General features: G+C 34.3%; 1 protein-coding gene across 2 annotated transcripts; it reads left to right on the forward strand.

Annotated features, from left to right (window-relative positions):
- The first annotated feature begins 6,283 nt into the window (after nt 1-6,283).
- Nucleotides 6,284-20,152, forward strand: LOC110783865 (uncharacterized). Of its 2 annotated transcripts, XM_021988248.2 has the most exons (9): nt 6,284-6,619; nt 7,792-7,877; nt 7,960-8,005; nt 8,123-8,273; nt 12,981-13,056; nt 13,183-13,234; nt 17,264-17,407; nt 17,494-17,613; nt 18,615-20,152. In XM_021988248.2, exons 1-9 carry the CDS (start codon nt 6,566-6,568, stop codon nt 19,854-19,856), a joined length of 1,971 nt encoding a protein of 656 aa, XP_021843940.2. In that variant the 5' UTR covers nt 6,284-6,565; the 3' UTR covers nt 19,857-20,152. The 2 variants fall into 2 exon arrangements, with proteins under 2 accessions (XP_021843940.2, XP_021843941.2); XM_021988249.2 differs by lacking the exons at nt 6,284-6,619; nt 7,792-7,877; nt 7,960-8,005; nt 8,123-8,273 and adding an exon at nt 12,551-12,630.
- Nucleotides 20,153-20,676: the final 524 nt, after the last annotated feature.

Here is a 20,676-nt window from a genome sequence, read left to right on the forward strand (position 1 = left end):
TCTTCGGTTTGGGCGAATTCCATTCAAGTTCGACCGAACCTCGTACAATCAGGAACTCTAAATTTTCGGTTCGGTCGAACTCCGTTACGGGTTCGGTCGAACCCGAATTGTTCTGTTTGCTCTGCTTTTTGCTCTGTTTTAGGCTCGATTTTGATTGATTTTGATTGTATTTTTGTTGGGTATTGTGCGAATTGGGTTGAGGTGGCCAGTTGTGGTGTTGTTGGCTGCGTTGAAGGTGGCGAGAAGGTGGGTGGTGATTGGTGTTGGTGTTGGTTGTGGTGTGGCGTGGAAATGGTGTACGGTGGCAGGTGTGAGGTGGCGTGAAGGGGCGAGAGAAGAGGATGGAGATGAGAGGCAGGGTGGTGTAGGTTAACCAAAGGTATGGTGTAGGATAGTCTTTGAATTTTGCTTTGCCATTAAACCGACTCATGGAACTCGTACTCCTACACTCCGAAGTTACCTACACAATTTTAAAAAAAAATAAGGGTAGAAATCGGAAACATAATAAAACAAAGGAAATAATAATAATAATAATAATAATAATAATAATAAATAAATAAATAAATAAATAAAAGAAATTGAAATAGAAAATTAATAACGAAAACTAAAATAATTAAAATATAGAATTTTAAAATAAAATAAAATAAATAAATTACTAAATTAAGATTTAAAAACTAACAAAAAATAGCTAAAAATGCTAAACTAAGCTATAATTAATTAAAATGAGAAATCAAGTAAAATAAAGACTAAAAATGCTAAAAATAGAATAAAATCGACTCAAATAATGCTTAAATCACTACCTTATGAGTGACATAAATGTCACTCATCAATACCCATTAATTATAAAACAATCATTGTTCTAACTATGGGTTAGAGTTGAAAAAAAATCTCATGAAAAAAAGAATTTGAGATGCACGGACTTTAAATCTAATAAGTCCAATAAAATTAAACCTTAGCCATTTTTCAAGGTGGTAACAGTCAATTTAATTTATACTATATATTAAAAGGCGTTTTTAAAAGAAGTTTACGTGACACGTGGCTCTGCTTAATAGTTATTCACTTTATTCGATTTTCACATACATGTGAAAAAATGAGAAATATGGTTTGCATAAGGTTTGAACTCCTGATGTTTAAAGAATAGAACCTTTACCACCAAGACATGACAAGTTTCAGGTTATCATTGCGAAAATAAAAATAAATAAATGCCAATGTTTTTAATGTAGTGACCCGGGACATTGCCCGGACCTAAATACTAGTTAATCTATAACTATACTAAAAGAGAAGCCCTTAAAACCAAAACTCACACGTGTCGCTCTCACAAACAAAATTTTCCCGCTTTTTTGTGCTTTCCTAATCAAACAGAATAATTATATTCTTTAGTTGATTTATGACAATATTTTCCTTCCCAAATTAAAAAAAGAATAATTATATTACTTGATTTATGATAACATTATATTATTATTATATATGTTAAGAAAATATAGATTGTTAACTAAAAAAATCTTTTAATTGTATTATTTATATTCTGGATATGTGAAACTTTTACGAATTTTCAAAAGATTTTACTATTTTGTATAGTACTAAATATGAGTTTTTTTTTTAAATACACGTTGGACATAAAAATCTGAAATGTATTGTTTAATCACAAACATATTTTGTCAGTTTTGGTAGAAATATGTCATATATATTTTTTTGTTACTTTTGTTATTTTTTAAGAATTATTTATTATATCATGAAAGCTATACTATAGTATTAGAACTTTATTAGCGAATAAGAGTACTCCGTACTAAAAAAAACAAAGAATATATATTAAAAAAAGGTGAATCAAAATAATAGTGCTATGTTGTAGAAAAATTATTTCCTAAAAGTTACTACACCTAAATAGGTATAAAATTAAGTTATTCCCCCCACTTCCTAATATACGGCGTATATCTCTATAAATTCTTATTTATTCTTCTATAAATTTAATTTTGTGCACTACTGTTTAACAAAAAAATTTATTTAAAATATTTAATTGCATTATACGACTAATAAGAATGTTAGCTAAGAGCCTAAGAGTATGTAACTAATTTATGGGGCGAAAGTTTTCCTCAATACCCGTTATAAAGAAGGATTTGGATAGGATAATATATTTAAGGATAAAGGATTTTGTGCATATTTTTAACTTCACAATCTTTTCTTTTGTTTGAATAATTTTGTTCAAATATAATCTAATTTTTTAATTAAATTTAGTACTTTAATTATGGTTGAGGCTGTGATTAGTGGTAGCCAAGAGAATTCAAAAAGAAAAGTGAGAATATTAATACTTTGAAAAATGCCGAATTACAATCCACGGGAAATTTGCTCACTCGAAAGAGTATTGGTGAACAAGAAGGTAGACCCCTTGAAAAAGTAAATAAAGTACATAGTACAATCTAGCTAATTTTAACCAATATGGAGTAAGAAACCTCTTGACTTTGCTAATGTACCTTCCACAATCTTTAAAATACCGAATTACAACCCACGGGAAATTTTCTCACTCGAAAGAGTATTGGTGAACAAGAAGGTAGATCCCTTGAGAAAGTGAATAAAGTGCATAACACAAACTAGCTAATTTTATCTAATATGGAGTAAGAAACATCTTGACTTTGCTATTGTTCCTCGATCTTTAAAATATCTTACAATCTAAGTATTTTGCGCCAAATATTCTAATCTTGATTACCAAACATTTTAAGTAATTAGTATTATCACAGTAAAACCAAAAAGTAAAGAGATGTAACATTTAAAATATACGAAATAAAGTACACACACATAGGATACTTCATTTTGATCCATTTAGGATCATAACGTTAATGTTTCGATATAGTGTTAACCTATAAACTCAACTATTCTTGAAGACTTATTCCCTCCAACGGGAAAATGATTAAATTAGGAGAGATATGGAGGATATGAAATTTTATTCAATCCCATAACTAAATTTATGAATTACTCGATGGAACAATTTAATAATACATCCATTAATCATTTTATGAATTACTAAAATTGTGGTAATCAATATAATATGAATAAGTGAATAATATGCTAAATTGTTAACTATGAAATAGCACTCTCTACGTTAATTTACGGTTAATGTGGGATTATGGGACAAAGCTTTTACAAAATAAGAATGAACTAGAAATGTAATTAACAAAAAAGAATGGAAATAAAAAGTGTAACCAATAAAAATAACGAAGGGAATACAACAATTCTCACTATATTTGACTTATTTGATTTTTGTACAAATTATGTATTTGGATTTGTAAACTGTGTATATTGCACGGGTACAAGTGCAAATGTGCTACAAACATGCTTAAGATTAGATCTAAATGCTCGTGATGCTTGCCTCAAATTTCAAATAGCGTGTTTGCCAACTTTTTTAAAAATAGTAAAAAGTAACGTCAGTGTAATTATTTAAGTTAGGCACCAAGGTATTTAATTTTGGCTGCATTTGTTATGAAAATAATGTCTATCAATTAGGAACATGCTTGATACTCAATGACTTATTCTTATAGATTTGCTATATTTTTTCAATATATTGTTATCAATATATTTTATTTTTTCACTCATCAAATATATTAAATTCTAATTATATCGTCATTTAAAAAATTTAAAAGTTGTCAAATAAAATATCAAGAAAGAGACAAATATGATGAATCATACAAAACAAGTAATTGGAATTTTATTCAATTTCATCATGCATCATGCATCTTGAGAAAATTCAATCTGGCAATTTATCAAATTATAACAAATTTATGATTAATCTCCTAATGTAGTAGCATAAATTAAGTTTGATGTGAAACTTTATATATTCAATAATTGTAAATATAGATTGTAATTTTTTTAAAGCTTGTGTTGAATGAGTTGTAAACATCTAAACTTGTGATCATCGAAATAAAATTATCATAGTGCATCTTAGAACTATTTATTAGCACGAAATAATTGGTAAATTTTAGGAGGACATTTTTTCAAAAATTACGATAGCCACTACTGGGGATAAACTCTTAGCAGAGTGATCACATGAGAAAATTAATTTAATACTTTATTATTATTTTAGTGCATTTAAATTTTTTAGGATATTTTCAAACATTATGATTATATTATTGTTTTATTTCCAAAATAGTTTTACAATATTATTAATCATCTATACCATCACAAAATACGGAGTATTCATTTTTGGGCTTTTTCATTGGATAGTACTAGACGTCATATTGGCTATTACTATATAAGGAAATTTTGTAATATTAATCCAACCTTTAACCGATTTTATTTTATTAAGCCCACCTACGATATATTTTTTTTAATAATCCCACCTTTAATACCGAACGAATTTTATTGGGTCCAACAAGTCATAAACATGTTGTATGCAGTAATATGTCTCTACGTGGCAGTACTCTCTCTCTCTTCTCCCTCGATATATTCAGTCATCATCATCAATTCATCACCATCCCCGTTGACTTTTTCACAGGTTACCGGTCACTTAAGCCCAATAAAAGTTGTAGGGTAGTAAAAATGGGATTATTAAAAAAATATGTCGTAGGTGGGATTAATAAAAGAAAATCGTCCAAAGGTTGGATTAATATTACCAAATTTTCCTTCTATATATATATATATATAATAATTAGGTAATTATTTAGAGGGGGTTGTAATTGTATGTTTGTACACTAATTATGAAAGAAAATTAGTTCCAATTCAGAGGTAAAGTTACCTTAAAAGTCAAAAAATAATATAGATTGACCACGTGCATATTTTATTTTTATACAAATGAGTATGGAAAATTCAAACAAAAATATCGTAGTTGATTAACAGTAAAGCTATATCAGAGATTAAATTTCTTGTAAAAACAGAATTATACATGTTACAGGGATGAAAGCAAGTAGAAAGGATGTAGGATAGAATCTATATAATAAGTTGTTTGGTCACGCCAGTTTGGTCCATGCAGTATAACTGCTACCTCACGGATTTTATATTTGGTGATTTTTGATGTTTGGAATACATAATTTACTTTATGAAAGAAAAAATAATAATAAAGGGTACAACTATAAGTTTAGTGTTTTAAAGCATACACCAATAATAAAACCATCAAAGAGTATTAAATGAAGATTGAATAATTAGGAATATGATTGAAATACTAACATATATTTATCATTTTTTTTAAGTGTATCGTTATTCGACGCCCGCGTACGTTAAAATCGCCCGTATTTTAAACTTGAAAATACATTTTTACCCTTATACTATAACCCCCTCCCTTCCTTCTTTCTTCCATCTCCATTCCTCCCCATCCCCTCCCACTTCAGCAGCCTGTTCACCCTCCCCTCCGGCAGCCATAATTTTCGGCGATAAATTATTTTCTACTTCTTTTAACGCTACATGCCCAAAAATTCATTATACTCTATTAATAATAAAAGAAAATTATTATATTAAACAATAATTAAATAAACTAATTTTCAAATAAAACCAAAATTAAACAATAATAATAATAACAAAAAAACAACATTTAAACAATAATAACATGAATTAAAAGCAAAAAAGAAAAAAAAAATAACTGCGCTTCTATTGCAATCCCGCGCACCTGCTTTGCGAGGGAGTCATGATAGTCGCGCACAGGTTGTGCACCGGTGACGTGGAGTCCGCGCACAAGATCTGTGTGGCTGCCATGTTGTCGGCGCACAACCTGCGCGCGGCTTCCCTGACCCCTCCGCAAATTCCGTGCGCGACCTTGACAAAAGAAATTCAAACCGTCGGCGACAACGCTAATGAAGGAGGAGGCGACAATGGAGCCATTACGAAGTACTTGCCAATTCTCTATGAACGATGATTTCATCACTGCATATAAATTTACCATAGATAAATTGGATCCTATTGTAAGGGACCCATTTCATTTGGATACAATTTGATTACTGCCCATTTAAATCCCTTGGGGTTTGTTGGCCATTGTTTCTCACATGATGAAATCATGAGAGCACAAAACAGAGCAACCATAATGGTCTACTAGGGTCGAGATTTTTCTATCCATCGACAAATTTGTGAGATGGTCGGAATCATTTATTGGGTAGCCGGAATTTCGGGAAGGATGAGCAGAGGTGGAGTGAGTAGGAAAGGAGATAAATGGGTAAACACGTAATTTTACGTAATAAATGCGGGCGTTTTTAACTAACGCGGACGTCGTTTAAAAATTCCCTTTTTTAAACCGTGCAATTACACGGGTATTATACTAGTTTACTACTCCGTAGTTAATTAATTAGTACCTCGTCTGACAAAATCAAATTGGCAAATTGCCAATTTTCACGATAGTTTCCGTTTCTGTTTGATATATTTCCCAAAATAACATTTTGTTTTTTCAATTTCCTACATTAATTCAGTAAATAAATCGGAGTATTCGTGTCAAATATCGAAAAGAACCTGTAACTTGTGAAGGTTTTTGCCGAAGTTCATCATCTCCGGCCATAAAACGGCAAATCAACAACAATTCAGCCAGAATTTCTCTAAACCCGACCCGCTAACAAACCCAATAAAAGGGTTTCGCAATTCAATTACCCACACATCACTCATGGGTCGACCTCCTACCCATGGAGCCCCGTCTTTCCGGTTCTTCCCTGCTGAGGTCACTTTCTCTCTTCCCTAATTCTGGTTTTCATTGTATTTGATTTTTGGGTTAAATCTCTATAATGTAAATGTGGGTTTGCTAGCAAGTTGAGTAATTTGGATTTATTGTTCTGGGTGAAAATTTGATAGAAATATTTGTACTTGGTACAAATTTTTTTTCTTATTATGTGATCATGATTATAGCATTTGTCTGTATTTTATTCTTATTACTTGGTTTTCTGTTTGTGTAGATTTTGATGTACTTATGTGAGAGTAATATTTTTACTTTTAATTCATAAGTTTTGTGGGAATATTTGTTTACAGACACCTTAGAAATAAAAGAAAAAAAAAATCGTAGCCTTAATATCTTTAATTACATATTAGTAAAAATTATGAACAACTTTGAAAATAGGGTCGAATTTTTCAAAATTTGATTTCTGATCGCGTGAATAGTAAATGGGAAAATCTATGAGAACCCATTGGGGAGAGGAGGTCGAATCAAGTAAAGATGAAAAAACACCCATTAAGTGAGTTGAAGAAAACAACTGTGCGTGGCTCTTGTAGTTTAGATTGATGGGCATTGCCTGTCCTGTTAGTTGGATTTTTTGTGTTTCATTAGTGATATTCTGATTGAAAAATTCTACTCTCTAACGGAGATAAATTCAGCTTTCATGTAAATTATTACTTCGTATATCTTTCTTGTTGAAAGTGGGTTTCCACTTGCCAGAGAAGCTCTGCTCTTAATTTGGTTGTGAAATCCTTTTCTTGGTGCTGCTTTTAGGCATTTTCTGTTGGAGGCTTGTAACCGTACCCACCTAGGACATTTTTTTGTATTGCGGATTTGTGGCGGGTCTCAGTTGGTTATACTACGTCGCCTTAGTTAATCTAGAGGAGTATTGCATTTGGTGAAAGATGTATCTAGATTTCACATTTTCGAAATACAGTGTTGTTTTGTAACTTTGTTTAGTTGGAAGTGCTCTGTAAAATTATGTAAAACTGTTCAACTGAAATTTGACCTGGTCTTGCTAGTTGGAAGTTCTCTGGAAAATTATGTAAAAATGTTTTTACATTCATCTAAAATTAGTTTGTGGCTGACATAATATTTCAATTGTTGGTATTCTTCCAACTTGAGTAGCGGGGGAGGAAAGCAGAACAACAGATAACTTTAAGATGAGATTTTCTTGTTTTTAGGTTGCTCAAATGGAATCTCTTTTACGAGAACATGGTGGTCATGTTCCATCTAGGGAGGTTCTAATGGCTCTTGCTGATAAATTCAGGTTCGTTATCTTTGTCAAATAAGGTTAGCTGTTAATTCCTACCTTGGTTTTTCTGATTGAGGGCTATCTATCTTGACTATAGTAATTCATCAGAGCGGTCTGGAAAAATCACAGTACAGATGAAGCAGGTATTGACTTAAACTCCTAGCAATTGACTGATAAACCCATGGCTGTCATTTTACTCTTGGCTTTCAAGTTTTAAGGAAATGCCTAATTACTGAAATCCTTTTTTGTTCCCACTAAAGGTCTGGAACTGGTTCCAAAATAGACGTTACGCGCTGAGGTCAAAATTGGTTAAGGCGCCTGGAAACTTGAATATGCCACCTAATCCTCAGGGTGAAGCAAATCTAATGAGAAGTGTTCCTGCTGTTCCCCTACAGACATTTGTGCCACCAGGTAGGATCAGTCTGATCACAAACATGCTATTCCCATAATATCTAGGGTGGTAGGACGTTCATGTACTGTGGAAATTGTCATGTGTATTAACTTAACTGTAACATGATTATGCTGTATCCTTTCATCGTGCATCTTCTTTGGCACAATTATTGCTTGACATATTGAACATTCTAAGGTGACACACTAACATCTTGACATGCTATACTAAAATCTTGTCTCGTTGTCCCTGGTAATAACTGAATAACCAAGGCCTTGTTTGGTAAAGAGAGGTTTAGGGGATTTAGAGGTTTTTACCAAACCTCTAAAAGGCTGTTTGGTAAAAAAAGATTATTGAAAAGAGGATTGAGCTAAAACCTCTCATTTTTAAAAAAATCTCATTTCACCAACTTTTTGCTTAGAGTATTGTTAAGGTAACATTGTAAAATACATTTTGTCCATGATTACTATTCTTACCCAACACAATTAAATAAAAGCTATAATAGACAAATGTCCGCAAATGTCATTTTACAATATAAAATAGTTAACAACTTTTAGCAAATCCTCTATGTGTTACCAAACACATTTATACAAATAGCTAGTCAAATTTGCTAAACTAAAAGGTAATCAACTAATTACTAATGCAAACAGTAAACAGCTAAACACTGAACTCTAATTGCCGAACAGGGCCCATATCTGTAATGTCTAATCTGGCTACACAAAAAGATTAAGCTTCGAACATTTAAGCTTAATACAATTGGTTCTACGGCCTTTCCTACCTGCCGGCAATTACCTAGAACTAGACTGAGTTTGAATCAAGATTCAGGAGTTATATTCTGACTTTTGAATTCTTCCTTGGAAATTTGATCAGGCTATTGGTATTCTTTTTGTTGTATTACATATCTGTTGTTCTTGGGATATCAAATTTCATTTTCACGTACACTACAAGTTGCAAACATTTCTTCCAATGCGTTTTAAGAGCTGCATCTCCCTCATATAATAAATTTGGTTTAGATTTTTAGGGGAGGTTATACGTGTGAACCTGGGTGCTGAAGTCTGTAGCCATAGTGCTGATTTCTGTTTAATGATAAGACCTTGGGATATAAGATTGTGTCCTTGAAATAGTTTGTGAATGAAAATGTGTTGCATGTCAAGACTTCATATACAACCTAATTTGAGATTGAACTGAAATCAAGCATTAATTTGACCTCTTCCAAGAGGACTCTCAAGCTGGTTAATGAAAGAAGTTGCAGGGGGGGGGGGGGGTGTCCATGAAACAAAAGAGAGTTTCCAATTGTTTTTTATGCCAAAAACATGCCAAGGATAGACTTATAAACATGGCCTGTAGTGAAACTAAATCACTAATATTTCCTGAATGGATCCCGACTAGAGATGTGTACAATATAAGACTGTTTGATTTGGATTCGGCCTAAGTCCAAATTCCAAACCAAAACTATTCGTTTCCAAATCCAGGCTGGATTATGGACTTACTCTAAACCCATTCAAACCAAAAGTTGCACTTTCTAGGCCAAATTATTAATCTTTTATGTTGGGTTGTTATATTTATGTAACAGTAATTAACCTTACCAAGCCCATAAACAACTATCCAGAATTTTAGGACATGCTAATCCAACAGAATATAAAACTTACACTGCATGCTTATCAGGATCACTATAACATTCTCAAGTTGTTTGTGCCTTTTTTGTGGCACAGTTGTATATAATGCCTAATAACTATTTGGTTTATTCGTGTTTTTGGGATCCAAACAAATAATTAATACATTTACTCACTGAGTTAAATAAGTCCATACCCAAATTGCTTGGTTTGGATTTTGGGTTAAGTTAGAATAATTCAACACCCTTAATCTTGATTTGAAATCTGTCCTTTAACTCTTTGAGTGTATAAGAAAATTTAACCGATACATTCGTATTTAAAAGTTATTCAAGAAGGCTGCTCTGTGAATTCTGTTTAGATGTCTACATGCCTCTTTATAATCTTTTAGATAAGAGTTAGCAAATCTTGACCATTTTGGTTAAATACATATTGATTTGTAGTTGAAATCACTCTTCAAAATTTACTTCTTTCTAATTACCTTTTTAAAAAATTTCCACCCCCTCCATCAGTCCATCCCGGTAAAAATGACTAATTTTTAGTTCACCTTTTCTCCAAGAAAGTGATAGATTTGAGACACGATTTAATTAAATTGTATACAAGTAATATAAATTGGAGTATCTGCATCTTTGGCATGACATATACTTCCTCTGTTTCACAATAGATGCATCATTTTGACTTTTCACACTATTCAATTATTAACTTTGTCCGTATTTATTACTAATAAGTAAAGACCAATTTTGAGTTTTTTCATTGTTATCAGGTTAATTTCTATATATTTTCAAAATATCTAATTTTTTATGATTTTTTATTAACATGCAATTAAAGATATTGATGGTCAAAGTTAGTATATAAATAGTATAGAAATTCAAAATAATGCATCTATTGTAAAACGGAGGAAGGTTAGGTACAAAGTAAGTTAAATCTCTCTTAAGTTTGTTAAAAATCCAATGGACATTTGTAGTTGGATAGAGAAATAATATTTCGTGACAATTTATATCTTTACATTCAGAAATAATATTTCGTGACAATTTATATCTTTACCTTGGAAATCTCAATGACATAATTGGAAAGAATGGAGGGAATATCTTTACATTGAGATTTTGTTGCCGAGGACATGATGGATTGCTTTTATGCGAGTTTGTAAGAACTATTAAGGAATTTTATATAAAGTGGATGCATTGAGATCATGGGAAGACATCACCTTCCTGCAATATTTGCATATCCGACACTCCTCTCTTTTCGTCCAATTTTCTTTATCATTTGGATTTTTTGTGCTCCTTTTTTAGTACTACGAATTTAAATTTTATGAACATTATTCCATGTTTGAATTATATAGTATTTTTACGTATAATAGTGGCAGAAGTTCAATGATTTCCTGATACAAAGTACTGTGTCAGTTCTTTACTCTTCTACTAACTTCTTATTTTTCTGTATTTCATAACGTTCTACTCACTTCTACTTTATTCTATTTTTGGCAAATAACTTTAACCATCTTACTCTCCTTCCCTCGCAATATTTACACATTTGTAGTCACTCTCTCTCTGAATTTATCCACCTTTTCTTACCCCCGCCTACTTTTTTACTCAATCTCTCATACCTATCCACCTTTTAGTTACAACTACTCACCTTTTTCAAACTTTCCTATAAACAAGAGTCTACCGTAAGTGAGTAGGATGAAGCGGAATATCACTAGTCAAATAAATACCACTTTTTTACTTTTTACTTTTTACTTTTTTCCGACGATGTAATGCTCAAGCTTTATATGCACTCCCTACAAATAATGTGACCGTTATCGAAGTATTTGATTTGGATATTACTTCTTTAATATCCTTGTTGTTGTAAGACATCCGTCCAGTTTTGTTTAAGAAAGTAGTTAGTGTAAAAAATATATTGTATATCAGGGAATCATTGAACTTTTGCTACTTTATGATGATCAATTCTACCAACTGTCCGCTTTCTTGATTTGCATGTTTAAGAATGTTCTTGCAATAGTAATAACAAACTAGTATGGATCCGATTGTTGGTAGGATGTGGGGAGATCCAGTTTAATGTTGCATTACTCCTTGGCCCTTGCCTAAACCATCTGATTCGGGCCAAAAAAAAAAGAACTGAAATGAAAATTGATTTTTACGAAAGAACATAACTAATTGGTTGTAGTAATATCAATAGTAGTAGTTTAGAGATTACCTTCATTGATGTGTCTGTATCTTTTGGTTGTATTCAATGCACTCTCTATCATTACTGTGACAAGTTGACATATTGTGTCACTGTTGGTCAACTGTTGCATTGTTGCATTATAAGTGTTTGTCAAATAGAAGAAGTTAAAGAATTGTTCATGCATAATATACCAGTAGCTTCTTTTATAGCAGGGGAAACTTGAAGAAAGCAGGAGTAGGGAAAGGCTGGAAATGTTTCACTCTTTTTTTCTTTTTCTTTTATTTTATGAAATGAATTAGAGTAATAAAATCTTGAGTATTTAATTCGGGTCTGATTTTTTCCTAATTTGCTTGTCTTTATTTTGCTAATTTTTTGTTCATTTCCTTTCTTTCACGTTTTTCTTCTTTAACTCTCTGGTTACACCTTTCTTAGTCTAATCTCTCTCTTTAACGGAGATCTTGGGGCTTTGTTTACGTTCAGATAGACAACATGAAGCGATCTGTTCTTTTGAAGAAATACTCAACACCTGAAATTGGTAAGGTTTGAGGTTGAGAAGAAGTAGCAGCTTCAGGAACAAACAATATCACGTTTGAGTGATTAGTACTATAAAGTAGGGATATGTGCCCCCTTCTTTTTTGATTTATCTTCTTCTCTTGCATTGTTATTGTTAATTCCATTTGCTCAAATTAGCGTTGAGAATCGGCCGCATTTTTTTACCCCCCCTTTCCCTCTATGTCCCTTCATGTAAATTTTTTTCTGTTGAATTATAGATTAGAAGAATCCTATATGTAGTTTGATACTTTGGTGTAACAAAATTTCCGATTTCTTTCTTCCAACTAATATGTCCACAATTTGCCACATCACTAATTATGTGATCTTTGGTTTATTCTTTGTGCATTTTGTTTGTCAAGAAGTTGGATTTGATCTTTCTCTCTAACAAGTCCTAGTATTGCTTGTTAGGTCATAATGTGGCGAAAAATGCATCCGAAAATCCTCTAATGGAATTTGAAGCCAAATCTGCTAGGGATGGGGCATGGTAAAAAGTTCTATCTAAATACTGGCAGTAGTACTTAAGTTAATCTTTTGATACCTTTTTTAAAAAACTTTATATTAGTCATTTATTGTTATTCACAAACTGATGCTTGATATCTCTGTCTGTTAGGTATGATGTTCAAGCGTTTCATTCTCATAGGTATCTTGAGACCGGTAACCCTGTAAGTGTTCAATGGTCCCTTATTCCTTTTTTTTTGTTTTTTGTTTTTAATTATTCATTGGGAACTAGTGTTTGTATAGACTTGTAAGTTTTACTTGGTAATGATTTATAAATTTGCGAAGAGGGTTTGAGGATCTGCATTCCTTTTGTGTCTTTCTGGTTTTACATTGTCTTTTTTCTCTAACATCTGGAGAAATCCCTCAAGGAAGTTTACGACCTCTCTTCTCCAACCATTAATCCATTATGGCCTACCAAAACTCCTGAAATCACTCATTTGTGCCTAGACAACAATCTAATCCCTCAGCCCATTCTCTACATCTAGAATGAGAGAGAACACTTTGTCACGTGCTGCTTATTTCTAGCGCCACAGTCTCATCGGATCACTAGTCTAGGCTACCAGATGTTAATATTTTTGCTATGTTAAGTGTGCTACAAAAATAGCTAAGGAAATTCGTAAGCAAGTAAACAAGAGTGTTTGGAAAATGTTTTTGCATTGCTTGAGAATGATTACAAGTGTTTTGGTTGGGTGTACAAATGAAGGGGCACCCAAGTCCCTAAGAACATTCAACTCTGGAATATTCTACACTACTCCTCACAAGGAAAAGTCTTCAACTCTCTAGAATGTTCCCACCTCCAAAGGATACAAGAGGCTTTTAGAGAACTCCCTAAAATTTGAACAAAGGGTGCTAGAGTCTTCCCTCACCTAGAACCATCAAGAAACAACCAAGTTGGATGCCCAAGACCCCTTCGGAGCATCTAGAACCTTCCGAGCCAAACCGGATTGACCTGCTGCAAACTGGGCCTTTTTGGGCCTAATCCAAGAAATCCGGCCCCAACCATCATCTTCATTGGGCCAAAACTGGTGGGACCCCCCAAGTTACAACTTCATTAGACTTCGTTTGGTCCCCAACCAGCCCATTATTGACTAGTTGTCACGCGGGTGTTCACTAGGAATTTTTCCGTATTCAAAATAAACCTCTATAGGGGGTGAGCGCTCCTCGTAGTTGTTGCACAAGCATGCCCTTGGTGCCTAACATGCTGCCTATGCGCCTAGTGCTAGCGCTCACGATAGTGCACCCGATACACTCCGTTGCCTCGACGACCCATTTTCCGATGGTGCACCACATTGTCTGGTGGTGCTCGACGACCTTACCGCCACCTTTGGCGGTTTACTACTGCACCGCGATGCCGTGGCATGCTAGATGCCTTGCATGTTGCTACTGTGGGAGGCCATCTGTGACAACTTGCTGTCAAGTCTGTTACCCTCCTTGGTGCAACAAGCAAGTTTGTAACTTAAAAGTCACTTAGGCTACAGATTCGGTTAATCTTCTGCATGAAAACTAATGTTGCATTTCATAAGTACTTGATCTTGTTGAAGAACGGAGAGCACTGTAATCTGGGTTATCTCTTAAATTTGAAAGTTTCTGTTTTGATGTTTGATTACTTATTTATGATGTCCTGGGAAGAAAGTCCAGTAATCTGATTATGATGGACCATTCAATTGACTCGCTTACTAAATAAAAAAGCCACCATATCTCCTTGGACCATATATATATATACATATATACTTGGACCATATTTGTCGCAATCCTATTTGTCGGATTCTAAATGGTACATATAGGCGGCAAGTAGGTCATGCGTCATCATAATAATTTTACTATCAATGCAATATTTTTACTATGAAAATATGTAAACAAGATAGATGATACAGAAAAGGAAACAAATATTTTTTTTATTTATAATAAAATTAGAATATTAAGAATTTCTTACCTTTTTTGTAACATGTATAATAGGTTAAATAAGTTAAATATTTTAGTTTTCAATTACGGCAATGACACATAGTATAGCATGTCATCATTGTGACACGGCTTAAAGGTCGCAAGTTGCGACCTTTATCATTTTCGTATAATATAGAAGAGCAGTCTAGAAGCCCCTTAAAGCGTGAATCTGCTATGTAACATCCTAAAAAGAGAATTTAATACGGTTCTTATCTATCTTAAAATTTATGCGTGATCTGTACAAACTCAGGGCACATATTGTACATGCCATTTGTATATGTGGAGCAGTGACAAAACAGGTAGCTACAGAGACATGATCTTTAAGAACCAATTCTGCTTTTTTAGTGGTATTTGGAGCATTGTGTGGGAGTAAGAAGAGATCAAGATGTTAATCTTCTGCATGAAAAACTAATGCCATGCTTCTACTGGAATCTGAATTCTTCTTCAACCAGAAAGATTAGATGGAAAATTTTACCCCTTAGCTGCCTTTTTTATTTGGGGGGGGGGGGGGGGGGGGGGGGGATAATCTTGTACATGCTAACATTCACCAATGTAAAACTGTGATAGATTGGTCTAGAAAATACCCTTGTTGCTGAAGTTTCCTGTTTTTCCAACATTGATTCTGTGCCCCATCCTTCAAACCCTCAACAAATCAACAGATGGTTGTTTTTACCGACAAACTGACAGAAATCCTGATGCAAAGGAGAGTTTGGAAAGCCAAGGGAAAGAAGAAATTAGAGGGTATACTAGTACCATGATAGAGGGACATAAAAGCAAATAGGAAGAGGCAGAACTCTGGTGTATATTACAGTATTAGTACCTTTATCATGATTTCACGAAATTGCTTAACTTATTTATAGCTCTAAACAGAAAACAGAAGAAATAAATTTCCTGAAACAATTTGGAATCAAGTAAGAAATTAGAAACTTTTACTCCCTCTGTATTTATTTAAGAGATACACTTGCCTTTTCCGGCCGTATTTATTTAAGAGATACACTTGCCATTTTTAATAACTTATCAACCCCACCATCTAATTAAATAATATATCTACACCCCACCTCCACCCCTCACTCACTAAAATGACATGGTCCCCACTTGTTTTTCTTATTAAAATATCTACTCAACCCCACTTGTTTTATTACTTTATTTCATTCAATTATTTTTCTTAATACCCATGCCCGGCCAAGTTTATCTCTTAAATAAATACGGAGGGAGTATAACATTTAAACCAATTCTTCTCAACTTTATTCGTAATATCCTGACATTTGCCTTGTGAAATCATGCGTATTCATCAAAACAGAATAAATCATGTGTATTCATCGAAACAGAATAAATCATGCATAAACTCTAGAATAACTTTCCGAAACCATAGACTCTAGAATAAATCATGCATAAACTCTAAAATAAACAGAATAAATCATTTTGGAATAAATCATGTGTATTCATCAAAACAGAATAACTGTCTGAAACCATGGACTCTGTTTTTTAGATACAACAATCATACGGAGTATATCAGTTAGCTGAGTCCTCTCGATTCCCCGGTGGATTCATGATGTGCCCAGCTTGCAGTTGGTCATGCAGCTATTATAAGCCAATGATAGCTTCCTAGTTATTCAGAGTTCTTACTGGTTGAGGCCTTGAGGGTATTCACTTATCTATATCTTGAGATCATTTACAGGATCCATTGTGGGATAATTTTGTTCTTGTTGATAAATTTTTAGCACTTTATCAGATATGTGCTGAAATTTTTTAGAAGTTGCAATATCTTGGTTCTTGTTGTCTATTTTACTTTGACTCTTCTATTTATCTCACATTTTCATTGAGACACTCTGGCAAGGGAATCCTTACCCAGCACTTTGATTTTCACTCCAACTCCTCAAGGATCTTGATTAACATATGTTCAGAGAAAAACTAAAAAATAGAGGAAAAGCAAAAAGGAAAGTCAATCGACATGTGCTCAAAATGGGCTGGAAATAAGAATTGTAATCAGAACTAGAAAACAAGTAAATGTAAAATGTGTGTATATTTGTAACGTGAAAAGACATGCATAAGTCATCTAGAATCCGGAATATGTGTCATTATTTCTGTGTCCCTGTACCCGTGCCTGAAAGTTTGAATATCGGCGTGTATAGCACTTGGTTATGTATCCATTCCAGACATTCGTACCATGTCTGAGTAACTTTCCAGCGTGGTGTGATGACTAATATCTTTCTGTTATGATCTATTCATTTTGCAAAGCTTTTGGGTTTCAGGAAGTTCTAGTCCGTTTTTCTGGATTTGGGCCTGAAGAGGATGAGTGGGTTAATGTTCGCAAACATGTCAGACAGAGGTCTCTTCCATGTGAATCATCAGAGTGTGTTGCAGTTCTTCCTGGGGATCTCATTCTCTGCTTTCAGGTAGGACGTGATCATTCAGTTGACTGTATCTTTTTACATGGTAATATTCTAACATTTTGCTTTTTGTTCTTCAATTATTTATCCAGGAAGGTAAAGAGCAGGCACTTTACTTTGATGCTCATGTCCTTGATGCTCAAAGGAGGAGACATGATGTAAGAGGCTGTCGCTGTAGGTTTCTGGTTCGTTACGATCATGATCAGTCTGAGGTACTTCTCCACCTCCTAGCTTTTTCTATTTTTTATATCCTACAAAATTTCTCAACGTAAGCCATACCCCCATGGTGATCAACCAACAACTCTGTGTTTGAAGCTGTAGAAAGTTGCTGGTTGGTCCTTCATTATTTTAAAGGAAATGGCTTAGATTGTGGATCTTAGTAACGGTGTTTAACTTCTGTATCTGATTGACTGAATGAGTAATACTCACAAAAATCATGTGGTGTATCTTGGTTTGCAAAAGGAGCTGAATGATATATCTTAACATACATTCATTGAGATGTAATCCTGGCTGTCGTCTACATTTGGGTGCAGTTGGTAAAAGACATCCGCGTGAGCTTTGAGTTTGAAGTTTTGTTACGGAAAATAAAAAGTTGTTCCTTGTTCCTAAGTAGTTAGAACATTACATTTTAGCTTTGAATTCCTCTCTTTCTTTCTCCTCATCACATGGGCAACCCATTTCATCTCTTCCTCTCTCCTATTACATAGGTCTCCTAAATTGCTGTGCATGTAGCAGTGTAGCACCCTTTGAGAACTAAGGAAGTAGTAGTAGATTCGGGTCTGGTGGCCTGGTGCATGCTATCACTAGATATCCAACTTCATACTAACCGCTCAATGTGTTTAGGAGGATGGAATAGGAATCAATTCTGCAAGTCCTCTCTATTTGATAGATTGAAGTTTTAAGGATAATATTAGGAAGGTGCAGAAACGTTCCAAATTACACAGTAATGCACCAGTGGACAAATTGACCAAAAAACTTGGAAGTAAACATAGTGCATAACTGAATAGGTTGCAGAGTTACCTCAAGAAGTAAAATTGTGCTTGGCGAAAGGCGAAACTCGAAGGCCCATTACAGCTGCTAAAACTTTGGTATATTCTGTAAATGCCGTACCATGTATTGTATATTTGTATTGTATTGTACCTGATAGATTCCTGTTTTGCTGCTGGGTTTACAAACTCTGACTGTTGGTTTTGGTTTTGGTTTCTGGTTCTAGGAAATTGTTCCTTTAAGAAAAGTTTGTCGTCGGCCAGAAACTGATTACAGGTTGCAGGTGCTTCATGCTGTAAATGAATCAGCATCTACGTCTGTGTGTGCGGAGTCCAAAAAGCCTGTAGTTGACCTTACGTCAAGCAGCACCTTGAGGGTGACTAGTCCTAATCTCAGTGCTTTTGCCGGAGTCTCTACTCCAATTATTATGAATGCAGGGACTAGTGTCCCACATCAAGTTCCTGCTCCAGTTCCCACTGCAACTGCAACTGCAACTCCAACTCCATCTCCAACTTCTGTTCCAGCTCCAGCTCCTCCTCTAGCTTCATCTTCAGTTCTAGCTCCAGCTCCGGCTCCGGCTGTGGCTCCAGCTCCCGCTTTGGGATTTAGTTCAATTCCAGCTGCGACTCCTGCTTTAGTTTCGACCCCAGTTTCAGCTCCGGCTCCTGCTTTAGCTTCAGCTCCAGCTCCAGCTCCAGCTCCAGCTCCAGTTCCAGTTCCAGTTCCAGTTCCAGTTCCAGTTCCAGATCCTGCTTTAGCTTCTACTTCTGTTGCACCTCCTGCTCTGGCCAAAGCTCCAACTCCGACTCCAACTTCTACTCCAACTTCATCTCCAATACCAATTTCTGCTCCAACTCCATCTCCGACGCTAACTGGCGCTCCAACTCCATCTCCATCTCCGACGCTAACTGGTGCTCCAACTCCATCTCCGCCCCTAACTTGTGCTCCTACCCTGACTTGTGCTTCAACTCAGTCTCCGAGTCTGACTAGTGCTACTCCAGCTTCAAGTGTGACTTGTGCTCCTACTCTATCTCCGAGTTTGACTGTAACTCCGATTTCTGTTCCAGATTCCGACACGGCTCCACCTTCAAATCCAACTCTACCTCCTACTCCAGCTCCGGTTCTTTCTACAATTCCAGAATCGGAAAAGATTGAGAGTGACATTCCACTGATTCCAGGAACTTCAGCTATTACTCAGGAGAATATTATGAAAACTGATCCTGCAAGCCAAGTTGTGGAAGTCAAGAAGGAAGAGTGTTGTAATCTGGAAAGCTCTATGACTTCGGCAGAAGAAATGAATGATGATTCGTCAGTTACAATTCCCGGACCAGAAAAGGCTCAAGGTTGTGTACCAAGTGAGCCTGCAATATCAGTGAGCACTGCAACAACAGATGGTGGTTTAACTGTTTCAATTAAAGCAGAGAGCAACAACAATCTTGCTGCGTCGGCCGAGGATACTAAGGAATGAATCAGAGCATTGTAGCTTAGTTTCTTATCCTTTTCATAGATTTTTCTATTTTTCTCTCTTTAAAGCTGCAGTAATTGACAGTGGTATTGCTTTTAGTTTATCAGTCTAGAAATCGACTACGTTACAGTTATACTTTTGGGGTTTCTCTGGTCATGAGAGTAGTCCTTAATTATAACTGTATTAGTCGTAACTAAGCTTAATATTCGACATAGTTTATTTCACAAAGATTCGTTTATGTATTGGACTAACTTATATCTGTTGATAAATCAACAAATAGAAAAAAAAGCGTTACTGAATCTTTCTGCACAAAAAGAATGTGATTTGTATGTTTTGAAAACTCAACTTCTGTTTCATTTTTCTCTAACCATATATCAATGTTAAACTGCAGAGTTATGTGATCATATCCTTGTACTAGGAACTGCTGGGAATGTATTGATTTTCCATCAGAAGAGTGAAAAATGAAAATGTCACTAGGGAGAATTTTCTCAATTTGTTCTCTCGGTTAAGGTGTCAACAATTACGGAAAACAAAATGTTAATACTCTTTATAACCCAAATTGTATGTTTAATCCTTTTTCTTTACTATTTAAAATCTAAATAAGTAACTAAAGAAGATTAAGACATTGTCATTTCAAAAGGTCTTGCGCGCACAAGGTGTACAATAAATTTATTGTACACCAAGATAACTTTAACCATTTTCTTTGTAACTTTAACCTAGATTTGATTAACTTTTATATTAGTAAAAAAAAATTGATAGATAAATATTTTAAATGGTTAAATGATTAATTTTATACATTATTAGTGCTTTTGAAAAAATAAGT

The sequence above is a fragment of the Spinacia oleracea genome, chromosome 4 (genome assembly GCF_020520425.1).
Source record: "Spinacia oleracea cultivar Varoflay chromosome 4, BTI_SOV_V1, whole genome shotgun sequence".
In the NCBI taxonomy this organism is placed as follows: Eukaryota; Viridiplantae; Streptophyta; class Magnoliopsida; order Caryophyllales; family Amaranthaceae; genus Spinacia; species Spinacia oleracea.

Coding starts and splice junctions, on each gene's coding strand:
- LOC110783865 (XM_021988248.2), top strand. CDS start 6,566: ATGGGTCGACCTCCTACCCATGGAGCCCCGTCTTTCCGGTTCTTCCCT. Junction 7,878..7,959: donor GCTCTTGCTGATAAATTCAG/GTTCGTTATCTT, acceptor TCTTGACTATAG/TAATTCATCAGAGCGGTCTG. Junction 13,057..13,182: donor TCTGCTAGGGATGGGGCATG/GTAAAAAGTTCT, acceptor TCTGTCTGTTAG/GTATGATGTTCAAGCGTTTC.